This window comes from Sinocyclocheilus anshuiensis, unplaced genomic scaffold, assembly GCF_001515605.1.
Source record: "Sinocyclocheilus anshuiensis isolate Anshui unplaced genomic scaffold, SAMN03320099.WGS_v1.1 scaffold64, whole genome shotgun sequence".
Lineage (NCBI taxonomy): Eukaryota > Metazoa > Chordata > Actinopteri > Cypriniformes > Cyprinidae > Sinocyclocheilus > Sinocyclocheilus anshuiensis.
This window is the reverse complement of record NW_015557063.1, coordinates 921798-935475: the sequence shown is the minus strand read 5'-3', so window position 1 is coordinate 935475 and position 13678 is coordinate 921798. Positions and strand designations below refer to the sequence as shown.

Sequence of the window (13678 nt, the reverse complement as noted above, 5' to 3'; positions counted from 1 at the left end):
GACTAACCCATGTTAGTCCCATAACCCATGTGTAAATCATGCTGTTTTTACCTGTCAAGGTACGTCCATTCTCGTTTTGGGCAAATAAAATGCATCTGAACAATCCGTGCTGTGGAGAAAGATGAAGAACTCACTGTTGCTTATGGTTATGACCATGAGTCATCGGGGAAGTCTGGTCCAGAGGCACCAGAATGGTACACAAAACAATTGCTGTAGTTTCAGCAGAGGGAGTCTGGAAAAGATGCTGATGAGACCTGCTAAGACTCCTCTCACTACCGCTGTCCTGAAAAAACATTATCTCCCATCCCAGCCTGTAACTACCACCAGAAACTCTACCTTTGTTCTTCAACCTTCTTGCAGCTAACACTAACATCTAATCACTCTTGAACTGATTTGCGGCATCCTCATCAGTTTACAAGGATTGCAAATGTGAAATCCTCACTCAGATCACTGAGCAAGCTGCAAAATTCTATGGTTCTACAGTGTGGAAGGACTAGTATGTGTGTCAGTTGGTGACTGATTTGGTTGCACTACAAGAATACAGAGACTGAAAAAGAGCAAGTGATTTAAAAGGCATTTTGACTGAAATCGATGAAGTGGAGTGGAGTTTGAAAGTTTTAAAAACCATTGTCACTATTTCTTGAGATATACAACCACTTTACCACAACTTGTGAAAACTATGCAGTATTAAACCAGTATAGTTTATTTTGCTGCTCTGTCCATGTTTCCCCTAAGAACTGAAAATATAGATGTTTTTTATGTTTATATTACCAACAATTATTCTTGTATTATAAACCAATTTGTTCTCTTTTTTTTGCATGTGCGAACAGCTACAGTTATGTTTAAATAGGCTCTAGTAGTCTCGAGGTACAGTATTACACAGACAAAGCTGTTTATTTACATGATTTTTTTTTCAAGAAAAACTGAAAGATTTACACCATTAAAATTAAGTTAAGTAAGGTGTACTGTATATATGGGGAGAAGACTGAACAGAATGTACAGTATTTGAGGAAAAAGGCACAAGTTAAAGAGAAATCTTTTTACTGAACTGAACTTCAATATGCAAAAGCTGTCAACAAAGATTTATCAATAAAAACTCCAGCATAGAGCACAATTTGACTCATCTTTTCAGTGTTCTCTGCTGTAATATAATGATAAAATGTAGAAAATATTAATCGGGTTTTATCTAAGCCAAAATGGAGGAATGTTTAATACCCAGGTAATTAGGTCAACACTAAATATCCACACTGTGAGGGCGTGGTCATCGTGCTGCACCTGCGCGCGCGCCAGGTTAATGAGTGACGCTGGGTTACACCGCTTGCTTTAAAGGAAAAACGGCACAGGTAAATACTACATTTATTCTAATTTATAGGACTTATACACCACTTTATACGGATGAAATCGGGTGTAGCATAGCTTAATTATAGCGTTTAGTAAAAGTAAGTTAGTAAAGTGGTTTTGTAGTTTCAGAATCAACGCACAAACGAAAGCGGTCGTGGCGGTTTTAAGTCATCAAACGTTTGATAAAGGATACAGCTCGTCAGCGACATAATAGTGAAAGATTTTCTCTTTTAAATGATATACATCAACATAAAAATACATTCCCTTCGTGATTATTTTCTCTCCGCTGAAGGCCTGAGATGGACCGTTACAGGTATTTCATCTTCAATCAGAAGAGTGTGGTGGTCCTCGGCATCCTTCAGGTGGCGTGCGCGGGGCTTTGCGTGGTTTGCGGCTTTATGGATGCAGTCTTCCGCAAGAGCACTACTCTGAGTGAAACTAGAGCTCCACTCTGGGCTGGACTGGTAAGAAACCTTAAAACGGACAATTTAAAATGACTTAAATGGCTTCCTCCGTTAATCAATAATGCACTATCCTAGTTTGCCATGTATAGGTAGGCCTACTGTTAGCAAACTGGGACAGTGTCAAAGTCTCATAAAAAAAATATAATATGACACTTATGTTAGGATGATCGAATTCACTGCTGTATCCCATATTAAAACATACCACATTTCGCTATTTTATCATGTTAACATGATTTTCCTTCTGTCAATTTACTGTAATGTTTCTCACTGCTGTCTGAATGTGGTATAGGATTAACTTATTAATGCTGATTTTTAGTAATAGAAGATTAGATACAATAATAATAAAGAGGGTTGGGCCTATAGGTGTCCCTCTTAACCTGTATTCATCCTCTTGTAGCATCTTTGTGCACTGAGAGATGGTGATTCTACAAGGCCCCTAACGGGACTGGTGATGGAAAAAAAATGTGATGGTAGGAAAAATGGGTTAGGGTTAGCGTTCTCTTGCAAAGTTATTGCATTCCCCTGAGAAACTGCATTCTCTCGCGAATGCCGTGTAAATATAGTTTTTCCTCCCACCTCATATTATTTCCATCACAAAGGTTTGCAAGCAAACCTGAAGTTTCTTAGGGGAATGCAAAAGTTTTGTGAGAAAATACAAAAGCATTTAAATTTTTTTTTCTCCCATCTCATTTTATTTACCATCACCCTTGAGGGGCTCCATATGATTCTGTAAAGCTCATTTCACTTTTTCCTCCTCTTTTAGATTATGGCTGCCCCTGGTGTGCTTGCTCTCTTTGCATCCCAGAAGAAAAACCCAATTTTGGTAGTTTCTTATCTGTCTAATCCAAAGTATTTTTTCTGACAGTTGTCTCTTTCTACCTGTTGATATTAACACGCTCTCATTAATACCTTTAGGTAAATGTCATGATCGTATCATCTGTGATGTCGCTTTTTGCTGTTGTGATTGTCTTCATTTATGCTTGCGTCACTCTCAGCTATGGAGAAGAGGATGATGAGATCTTCCATGCCCATCCTATCCCTGAAGTGGTACAGTCACACCCAACCATGTTTACTTTCCCATCTGTTATACACTCAGCTTAAAATATAGAAGTATTTGATAAAGCTGTGTCCTGTGTAGAGGTTTGTCCTCAGCCGGATGGTGAAAGGAGCAAACAGCACCCTTCTGGTGGCCTGCATGGGGTCCTTGCTCTTTTCTTCTCTCATTGCATATGTTGGCTGCCACAGTCTGCCGCTTTGCGGCTGCTACGACTCAGCAAATGGCATGGTGGGTGAGATCTTTTGTAACACAAGAAAACCTCAGTGTTTTAAAGTTAGTATACTGAATACAAGATTGAGCTGTTAATTACTGCATGGTTGTGTATTTTACAGGAGTTTTTAGTTCCTCAGAATGACCCTGTTACTCCAACTGAACTTGTATGCTCTTGGCAAGGTACGTGAGAGATGTGTTGTTGGAGTAGGTTTGTACACTGAGATGACAATCTTATTTCATAAGTCATCTGCAATATGAGCCACAATGTATGCCATTATGATGATGTTAGTGAGGATGTGGCTGACTGTAATGAGATTTTATTTTGCCTCATGCAGATGGAGATGAGCGAATCTTTAGCTCCCCCATGTCATTCATGGATCACTGTCCTGAACAGGAACAACAAGACCTTTCCATGCTTCCACCATATAGCAGACTAGCATAGTAATTGATTATTTTTTATGTGTGTGTGTCTGGGGAAAATATGAAATATTGGGAAATATAGTTCATTAATTTTCCCCATAAAGATTTCATCAAGCCTGCTTGTTTCAAATCAACTTAAATTTGTTTCTTGATGTTTAAGTTATTATCAGTGCCATATTTTATATTATCTTTCAGTGTGTTTTTTTCTTAATGCATGTGCCTTGGCTTTATACTTTTTACATGATAGACTGATATTTTTACACACATAAACCTGTATGTATATGTTTTACAATAAACAATATATTACAAATTAAGTATCCTATTTGCCTCTTTATGAATTTACAAACCATTGCATTTCAATGGATGTTCAGATTATGATAACATACCAAGGGACAGTATCATTTTTGCAATGTCATTACTTTAAAATAAGTTTCTAGTTTCTGAACATTGAGTTCCCAAATGCACTCTTTAATTAGACAAATAAAGCACAATACCCGTCAGCTGAAATTCATAGATGTGGTACTTTATTTTTAGTAAAACATTTAAACAGTTAAAACCAAAACCACAAGCATTGATTTCTTTTGTACTCCTTTGATTATAGTGGATTGATGGTTTGTTTATTTTCTCAAAACTATATCACTCACTGACCAACATTAAAGGCATGAGTTGTATCGGACAAATGACTAGTAAAGATATGTTGTGCATGTTTGAGTTCGGGCATAGCAAGGTGTTATTTTATCAACTGCTGACTCCTGATATCATGAATTGGCTCATACACTTCGGTTGCAAAGATGCATAATTATCCCAAGAATAATAAACTATTACAAATAATAAAAATGTAACACTTAAGCATGTTAATAATCTTCCATATATTATCTGCATTTGGAAATTTCCAGCTGTAACATTGTTTTTGTGGATTTTTGAGATCTGCTCATATTTTACATTGTTAACTGTGTTATTGTGTTAAAGACAGAAAAAAAAATACAGAATTAAATTCTGAAGGACACTTGAAATGGTGAAAAGAGAAAATTGAAACTTGACACTTGAAAAGAGAAAAATCAGTACAGACAACAATGAAGAGAATCCAGACCAAGAGTATGTTTTTATCAAGACCAGTTCAGCATGAACCTACAAAAATCATGAATGCTCATGATGTTTATGGCAGATAAATAAGATATAAACCTTCTGTAAGCACCCAGGGTCAAATTATTAAGCACAAACAGACAAGTCTTAGTATGCATTTATGTTGCATTTAAATATTTAAGAGCCATCATCAACCGTGCACAATTCCTCAACTAATCACATGCTCCCCTGTTATTGTACCTGAATCAAACAATGCAAAGCATCAGCTAATCAGGCCCTTTACCAACCTACATCAAAAAATTTACCAGAAATCATATGCAAACCCTCTTTTTGGCAATTTCCCATAAAACAAATAAAGCATGTAATGCCTGAGCTTCTTTCATGCACTCCACAGGACCAGCTGTGGTTACATAATGACATGAGTGAATATTCCCTGTAATGGATTCAACTCCGTTCTGCGTATCAGTGTTGGAAAGAAGATAGCCGAAGGGAAAGACAATTTAGTCATTAGCATATCTGTATATTTGTACTGACAGATTACATACTGAAATACAGATTGATATCAGACCTTTTGTTCAGATTTATACCATGCACAATGTAATGCCATGAATAATGAGGTACTCATACTAATCTGCGATTATACACTACAGATCATTTTCATTTTGCCTAACAAAGCAGTACTACATACAAAACCTGACTGTAGATACTGAAGTAAATATTGTCAGCCAATTCTTGTCCCTTTTTTTAACCTAACTTACCTACATTTTAACATGATTCACAAGGACTGGTTATCATGCATAACCCAGATGTCTTTAAAGGAGATTTTATCCAGATGACTGACTGTTGGCAAAAATTGGCAAACATAAAACAATGGCAGTGGACTAGGACTGGCTTTCTCAGAAAAGCAAGGATATCAGCTTTTTTTCTTTTAAATTCATCCCTCGTTTTGTCTAAAACCTATTAGCAGCACTAATAAATAACCTGCATTTAGTGTGTGTGGGTGAGATAGAATGAGAACAAACAACAAACACACAGACTAAACCAGATTCACCTGGGAGGCTGAAGTGATTTAACAGAACAGTTTATCTAATTGTGGCAAATTTTTGTTTCTAAAATATGATGAAAAAAGCAACGTTGTGTACGATGATTTCATCGTTCAATTCACCTACAGACCTGCATAACTGGCTAAAACTAGTAGGCAAATGTAGTGAGTGTTTGGCAGTGGCATATGATATGAACTAGACAGACTGACACAACGGATGAAGCTTGTACTGTATATGTAAGGCAGATGGGCCTACATGCAACTTCTCAAAGCCTCTGGTTTGAGTGATGGACGAATGTTTTTTCCCTTTAAAATAATGGCCAGATTCTGCACATCAGATACAAAAAGAAATCTTGAGAATAGATGCTCCTGTGTCCTCAACCCTTGACCTGGACCTTCACAGATGACACAAAAGCACCTCTGAATCTGCTTCTTTAAAAGGTGCTTTACCTTTGTCACCTCCATCCTGTAAAGTGGTGACTCCTTCATTAGCTCATTCAACAACCGCAGCCCCATGTTCCCCTGTCCTCCTCGTCCTGCCTCCTGAGAGTGACAGTATCTCCTGATCTGCACGGTAGTTGACTTAACACCAGCGGCTTCTGAGATTTCAGCTTGTGCGCTACCGTCATAAAAATGGCTTCCACGTGGTCACTATTATTCCGACCACCGTTGTCGTTTCCATAGGGGTTCTTGGCAGAGGTCTCGAACAGAGGCATTGAGTGTGCATCGGCGAACTGCTGCGCTACGTCTGTGCTTACTTGAGCAGCGTGGCGCAGGTCGCATTTGTTGCCAACCAAGATTCTGGGCACCTCTTGACCCAGGGCATGCTGACGGCACTCCTCGATCCATGCCGGAAGGCTTCGGAAACTAGCGGCATTGGTGACATCGTAGACAAACACCACAGCATGGACGTTGCGGTAGTAGTGCTGCACCATACTCTTTCGGAAGCGCTCCTGGCCTGCAGTGTCCCACAATTGGACCTGGTAGAGTGGAAAAAGGGAGAGCTATTAGCAGTCAACTTATATCATACCATGCATATTTGTTCTTTTAACATTGCAGGAGAATGCAAGGTGTGTTCATGCATAAATGACAAACACAGGTAGGTATTATGATGAAAGTGTGGGTTTTGCGCATGAGAGTTTTTGGAAATGTACATTTAGTTATACTAAGGCTACTATGACCAATGCAATGGTGCACCACCAATGCATAGAGAGTCACAATAAGAAGTCTAACCCTGCATTACACTAGCCATCTCTTCAACCATATAAAGCCTATTGTATATGTACATTTTCAACAAGATCAGAACTGAAAAACATATTGTACACAATCTAGTACATGCATTCTGCACGCTAATTAATAGTTCATAGTTGACAACTGATATTTATACATATTTTAAGTATTCTGCTATATTGTTATAACTGATTTCATTATTTACATTACAGGATATCAGATTTTCATCTTACCCTTTAGCCATGTAAATAACAACATCTACCCAACATGCATATTTTTCTCACTTTGGGCCTCTGAATAAAATCATACTCAATGTATCAAATATGGTACAAAACATAAAACACATATGCAAACTTTTTCATATCTATTTAGTCTAACGTTAAACTGTTCTATTTTAAAAATTCCGACTATTATTTCATGTGTCAGGATTTACAGGATGACATTAACAAACATTGGAGTCATTTTGCAAAATAACCTGAAATCAGAAGCATCCTCACCTTGATTTTCTCTCCGTCTATTTCAATAACCTTCTCCCGAAAATCCACCCCGATAGTGGCCTCAGTCTTGTCTGGAAACTTGCCCGCACAGAATCTATAGGTGAGGCAAGTCTTGCCAACTCCAGAGTCTCCGATCACGATGATTTTAAAGATTCTGGTCCGTGGGGGAGGCAGCGAAGTGCAGGTCAAAGATGAGCTAAATTCAAAGGAGTTCTCGATATCTGCCATGCTGCCTTCCTATAGACAAACAAGTGCCTCACGGAATGGCACAGTGCAAATGTAGCTACTGACGCTAACGGGTCAAATAAATTATTCAAACGCAGGATTAGTTTAACCTTCAGCCCTTCACCTCAAGCTTTATGTGCAAAACTCAGAGTTTCAAACGTCGGGGACTGTATTTGACGTGTTGACCGGTAGACTCCGCATTTTGCTGATGCATTCCTGGCGGAGTCTTCTTACACTGTTTGGGTCTTCTGTAGCCACGTACGACGTTGACATAACTGTAATCTCGCGATAAGTCACATAATACTGAGAGCATTACGGTTGGTACTTCCACACATAGCTTCCACACAAAAGAGCGTAACAAAACGGAAATTTACTACTGCAAACGGAGTACACGAAACACACACACAAACAAAATGAATATGGAAGTTATTATATTATAATGTAATATAATTTATTTCAATAAAGGGGGTGGAAGTTTTTACTTTCCAGTGACTTTGTTGATATTTGTGCTTTTAATATTGCAGGAGAATTGCACTAAAAAGATTTAGTCGAGTTTGTTTACTGATTCGTTCCCTTAAAAGCTTTTTTATTAAAAACACCGATTCGTTCACGAAAGAAACCTCACTACACTAATAGTCATGTGTGGCTTAAAGTAAACAGTGCAATGATACTTATCAAAGTCCAACTCTAGATTTACTGGACGACTGCGGAAAATGTTGGTAAGTTCTCATACTGTGTGCCTGCTTTAAAACAACAGTGACACTCATTAAAATATATATTTTCAGTATGTTCCTATATTTGTATGTATTTATACATATGCAATTGTGTCACCATGTGTCTCTCAGTGAATGGTAATGTGCAGAACTAGATGTTTCGGTGTCAGTGTCTGGAGATCATGCAGATTTAATGTGCTGATAAACAGGTACATCAAGGTGTTGAGCTGGAAACGCCTCCCTCAGGACTGGAGAGAGAGTTTCATACTCTTTTTAATTCTGATGCTCTGCAATTTCTGTCTGAATTAATCTCTACCTTCCAAGCAGAGGTTGACAAGGTAGGCTATAGGGGAAACCACTTTAACTTATATATAATTTATATTAGGATTAAACCCCGTAATGCGTATTAAGGAAACCCAAATTACTTATATAGGCTAGCATAACAATGTTTGCTTGTTTGTTTGTTTATTTTTTGGATGAGTGTTCATCAAAAGATGTCATCACTCCTTTGCAAGGTTTTGAATTTACGAGTCCTCCGGAAAGTTCAGTTGGATCTGACTGGAGAGTTGCCAGGCTTTCTAAAGGACACAGCTCACATCCGAAATGATCCCAGCTGGAGAGTGAGTCCAGTTCCAGACCGATTACACTGCAGACATGTGGACGTTGGTGACCTTTCACCCTGTGATACACAACGACTTATAATAGGACTCAAATCTACTGCCCAAGGGTTACAGGTAGGAGGACTCAGTTGTGCAAATAAGATGACAAACACTGAAATTTCTGGTTGTAATTGTATTATTGTTCTGTTCTGTTGTAGATTGATTTTGATGACGGCAACTGCCCAACATATCGCAATCAAATAAAGGGCATTTACAATGTTTATCAGGCTGTGCACAACCAGTTTCAGGGTGAGTCTTATGATTCTAACTTCTGCTAATTGTTTTGTCAGAAGTGTAATGAATTAAATATTCTTTAACACAAGAATCCCATCAGAGATGTATGGAAAGCATGTGGTAACAATCTGTCGTATTCCTTTTGAATAGATGTACCACCCATTTCTCAGGCTCCAGTGCTGATGCTCCGCCCTCGAGCATGGAACATGGTGGAGCACAATATGATGGTATGGATATGTAGTGAGCTGGTTTAATGGCACAGATGATTATTTCTGCATTTTTGTTTGTTTGTCCAAACCACGTGTTGGTTGGTTTGAAATTGATCTAGTTTCACATTTCACCTTATAATGATTTAATGAGCTATTGTAAGGTTTTCCTTGGTTTAAAATTATAATCATTCATAACCACTCCTTTAGAAAAGAAAATGAGATTTATTTAAAATTTTAGCTCCCTCTCCCAGACAGCATTAAGTGTAAATATAGAGAAAATGGAGACTTTTGCTTGTTTCCTGTTTTAGATTGTTATTCTATGAAAAAAGCCCCATAGCCTCACGTGTGTCTCAAATGAAATTTCAAAAATTACTAAAACTCAGATCTAAATTCAAAAGATGAAAAGCCATTCAGTGAAAGCCATTCATAATAAAACTTCACATTCATGTTATTGCTCTTTACTTTTAATTTATGTCAGTAATTGTTTCATTTGTGTCTGTTTATATTGCTCCAAATTGGTGTTTGGAGAAACATTTGATTCAGATTAAAATGAAAGATAAATCAGATAACTCTAGCTGTAAATGAGCTAATCCTGAGTACTAAAATATCCTTCTTGGTAGTGTGAAGTGTATGAGTATCTGTTTCTTTGTAGGTGAATGGTCGAGAGGTTCCAGGTCCATTGTTTGATTTTGGTCTGCTGATGTTTCATAATGCAAAACTACTTCTTCAAAACCAGAGTGGCCCTTTTTTCTACTTGTCCAAGGTCAGTGTCAGATCACGTTGCTCCGTTAAACAGAACAGAACTTCAATGTAGTATCAAACATATTCTAGAAACTCTTCATGTTTTGTTGTGCAGGTTGAAAGCTACATGGAGGCCAGACTCTGGAGTCAGATTTTTTTCTGGACTGAGAAGAAGGTGCGAGTGTTGACAGAGATTACATATGATCCTGCTGCAGTTTTAACTGCCATGAATTTTATTTCTAATGTATTCTAAAATGTTTTGTAGCTTGGCCTGCCAGCGGGCTGTATAAAGGCCACCGTGTTGATCGAGTGTGTCCTGGCATCGTTCGAGATGGAGGAGATTTTGTACGAGCTCAAGGAGCACTCTGCTGGTCTAAACTGTGGCATCTGGGATTACTCAGCTTCCTTTGTCAACAAATTCGGTCAGCGCATACATTTTCTACGAGTTTGACTAGTAGACTCAATCAAATTCCTCGTTAGCGACCATGGTTTGCTTTCTAGGTCATCGGGCTGATTTCCTCCTCCCTGATCGCAGTAAGTATGTGGATATGGAGAAGCGTTTCCTGCACAGCTACATGGATCTTCTAGTGCAGACGTGTCACCGCAGGGGTGCCCTAGCAACAGGAGGCATGGCAGCATTGCTGTTGCCTAGAGACAAAGAGAGTGACCTCTACAAGACTGTACTCAGAACTGTCACCAGGCAAGACACAACCAGAACAAATACAAGCTCTGTAGTGATTTGAATCCAACCCATATTTGCAATCAAAATATAGTGGCACATACTTCTAAATCCTAATATGGAATAAAACATGAAATAAACTTAATTGCTTTTGCATTTAATCTAAATTTCATACATTTTCGTTGATGCTATAATAAGGCCGCATCACTATTATATCGATCAAACTTAGGGTTGGGGATTTGAACAACTCCATAACCCCAAGTATTCAAATTTGACCTGTATTCTGCACCAAGATGTATTATGGAACTTAAATAATGCACCAATCAGGCTGACAAATGTTGCCTTACAGACAATAAAACTGGGAAAATTCAATGTATTTGCATTTAAGAAGTGGCACGAGCCAAATCTATGGACCACAATATAATAGAGCCTTGGTGGTGGGCTCTTCAGACTTGGAACTGTGTGAAACCATCTAACAAACATCAAGAACACCCTAGCAATTGCATGCCTTTAAAACAACCCAGAATACTTTAGCAGCTACTTAGGGATGCCCTGGCTTTTACCCACAACATTGTAACCCAGCTAGCAAAAGTATGTTCAAACAATGTTATGCTAACTTTCCCATTAAGTTATGACAACATTATTTCTAAATGTTCTCTGAACATTTAAAATATCCAGTATCCAGTATTTTAAATGGTTTAAACAGTATATCTATATATACACAAACACACACAAATGTTAAGGGAACATTTGATTTGGCAAATATTATGGGAATGATGAATATATTACAAGAAAAACGTCCTATGAATGATGTATAAATCACATTTTTGTGCAAACGTTTTGAGAACATTATGAAAGACCAGACGACTTTGAACGAATATTATATTAACGTTACTGGAAAACTGGAAAGTTCTAAGAACATTCCCTGTTAGCTGGGCCTGTTTTGCATGCGCATGCACCAGATTCATCACAGATTGTATTTATCTAGTTATTTGACTGATACGTTTTTCTTGGCTCACAGTCATAGTCATTTTAGTATGCATAACATTAATATATTATTGTGCGAATCAAAGAAATACATCAATACAGCTCAACCAATTATGGTTCTGTATTTGTTTTCCATGCAAATGATCATTCTTGTTTTGTTTTAGACTTAAATTACTGGAGATCAGGGCAGGAGTTGATGGCTTCATGGTCTACGACATGGACCTGATTGAGCCCATGCAAAAAGTAAGTGTCTCACATAAGTTGTTAATTTCTGTCTAGTCATTGATAGACTTCCCCATCACAGCACTCGCATACAGTATATACATAGAAAAACATATCATCTCTCTCTCTCTCTCTCACACAGCTGTTTCAGCTTCACTCTCATGGTCAGAATCAACTCCTGCAGCTGCGTGAAGACATCACTGTGACCCCTGAAGACTTGCTCACTATGCCTGCGGTCAGTTGAATTCTATCACTGCAAATCATGTCAACATTTTAATAAATGTGTGGTGAGTGAAAATGATGTTGCCTTTGTATTGTGTGCTTTATATTTCTATAGGGAGGAGTAACACTGTACGGACTGAGGTATAACATTGCTGTAGGAGTCCTCTTCATTGAAGCCTGGCTTTCAGGTGCAAAACTTTATTTCACCTATGACCTTTTAAACAACACTTTTATGCTATGTGATGAATGGAGGTTTTAGTAATATTAACTTAGTACAACAGGCAGAGGTCATTTCTTCTATCTGGGGAAGGTTGAGGATTCAGCAACAGCAGAGATATCCAGATCTCAGGTTGGTTCACAACACTGTCCAGCTCTCATGCTACAATGTTATATTATCTCTTACTTTAAGAGGCTGCATTTGTCAGGTTTGGCAGTGGATCCGGCACCAAGTGAGACTGGAGGATGATGGGACAGTAGTGACCCGAGCTCTTGTCAGCAGTTTGGCTGAAGGATTGATGGAAGATCTGAAGGCAGCCATACATTGCCAAACAAGCAGGTAGAGAATGCTGTACAGACGCTTCATAAATTGGATTGAGAAAACATTTGTTGGACTTGAACAAGAAATAGTGACCAGAAAATGAAGTGGGATTCACACAACAAAATACCATGCATTACAGTGATTTTACAATGGTTACAGGATGTCCCTGGAGACAGTATGAAGAAATCATTGTTCAATAGTTCAATTACAATAAATAAAAAAGATGTTAATATTACAAAATAAAAAAATTAATTGTATACTAATAAAATAAAGTACTATATGAATATTAAACTCTTTCTCAATGTTCTATACCTTATTAGTCTAACTCTGTGTTATCATTAACTAAAACAATATATACACTGCCGTTCAAAAGTTTGGGATCAGTAAGACTTGTAATGTTTTTTTAAAGAAGTCTCTTATGCTCGTCAAGGCTGCATTTATTTGATCAAAAATACAGAAAAAAACAGTAATCTTGCAAAATGTTATTACAATATAAAATAATGGTTTCTATTTTAATATCCTTTAAAATATAATTTATTTCTGTGATGCAAAGCTGAATTTCCATCAGCCATTACTCCAGTTTAAAGAAATCATTCTAATATGCTGATTTATTATTAGAATGATCAGTGTTGGCAACAGTTGTGCTGCCAAATATTTTTTTGGAAACTGCGATACTTTTTTCAGGATTCTTGAAAAGTACAGCATTTATTAAAAATATAAATCTTTTCTAACAATATACATCTTTGCTATCACTTCTTAACAATTTAACACATCCTTGCTGAATAAAAGTTTTAATTTCTTTCAAAAAAAAGAAAGAATAAAAATCTACTGACCCCAAACTTTTGAACTGTAGTGTATATTGTTAGAAAAGATTTCTATTTTAAATAAATGCTGTTCTTTTT

The 13678-nt window shown here is 37.5% G+C and overlaps 4 protein-coding genes across 7 annotated transcripts in view; 3 read left to right on the top strand and 1 right to left on the bottom strand.

Annotated features, from left to right (window-relative positions):
* Window positions 1–1109, top strand: part of LOC107676520 (histone-lysine N-methyltransferase SETD7-like) — a 7463-nt gene extending 6354 nt beyond the window's left edge. Inside the window, 1 exon segment of the mRNA XM_016471075.1 lies at window positions 60–1109. Within this exon segment, the coding sequence (XP_016326561.1) occupies window positions 60–261 (202 nt within the window). The 3' untranslated portion in view covers window positions 262–1109.
* A 146-nt stretch (window positions 1110–1255) lies between these two features.
* Window positions 1256–3713, top strand: LOC107676516 (uncharacterized). Of its 3 annotated transcripts, none has more exons than XM_016471072.1 (7): window positions 1256–1343; window positions 1634–1805; window positions 2569–2628; window positions 2721–2852; window positions 2944–3090; window positions 3195–3255; window positions 3411–3712. In XM_016471072.1, exons 2-7 carry the CDS (start codon window positions 1641–1643, stop codon window positions 3515–3517), a joined length of 672 nt encoding a protein of 223 aa, XP_016326558.1. In that variant the 5' UTR covers window positions 1256–1343; window positions 1634–1640; the 3' UTR covers window positions 3518–3712. The 3 variants fall into 3 exon arrangements, with proteins under 3 accessions (XP_016326558.1, XP_016326556.1, XP_016326557.1); XM_016471070.1 differs by having other exon boundaries at window positions 1259–1343; window positions 1465–1805; XM_016471071.1 differs by lacking the exon at window positions 1256–1343 and adding an exon at window positions 1361–1554 and having other exon boundaries at window positions 3411–3713.
* A 1902-nt stretch (window positions 3714–5615) lies between these two features.
* On the bottom strand, window positions 5616–7977 carry LOC107676515 (ras-related protein Rab-33B-like). The gene is made up of 3 exons (XM_016471069.1): window positions 7697–7977; window positions 7348–7584; window positions 5616–6600 (listed from the first exon to the last, which is right to left on the bottom strand). The coding sequence occupies exons 2-3, from the start codon at window positions 7573–7575 to the stop codon at window positions 6118–6120; spliced, it is 711 nt and encodes a 236-aa protein (XP_016326555.1). The 5' UTR covers window positions 7576–7584; window positions 7697–7977; the 3' UTR covers window positions 5616–6117.
* Window positions 7978–8187: 210 nt separating this feature from the next.
* LOC107676513 (malate synthase, glyoxysomal-like) overlaps window positions 8188–13678 on the top strand; it is a 6978-nt gene continuing 1487 nt past the window's right edge. Inside the window, exons 1-14 of one of the 2 annotated variants that reach the window (XM_016471066.1) lie at window positions 8188–8291; window positions 8495–8623; window positions 8801–9019; window positions 9103–9193; window positions 9329–9405; window positions 10040–10150; window positions 10244–10303; window positions 10394–10550; window positions 10630–10828; window positions 11959–12037; window positions 12159–12251; window positions 12354–12426; window positions 12512–12587; window positions 12664–12766. In XM_016471066.1, the coding sequence (XP_016326552.1) occupies window positions 8286–8291; window positions 8495–8623; window positions 8801–9019; window positions 9103–9193; window positions 9329–9405; window positions 10040–10150; window positions 10244–10303; window positions 10394–10550; window positions 10630–10828; window positions 11959–12037; window positions 12159–12251; window positions 12354–12426; window positions 12512–12587; window positions 12664–12691 (1398 nt within the window). In that variant the 5' untranslated portion in view covers window positions 8188–8285 and the 3' untranslated portion in view covers window positions 12692–12766. Of the gene's footprint in view, window positions 8292–8494; window positions 8624–8800; window positions 9020–9102; window positions 9194–9328; window positions 9406–10039; window positions 10151–10243; window positions 10304–10393; window positions 10551–10629; window positions 10829–11958; window positions 12038–12158; window positions 12252–12353; window positions 12427–12511; window positions 12588–12663; window positions 12795–13678 lie in introns of those variants that run through there. The other variant, XM_016471065.1, reaches the window with a different exon arrangement.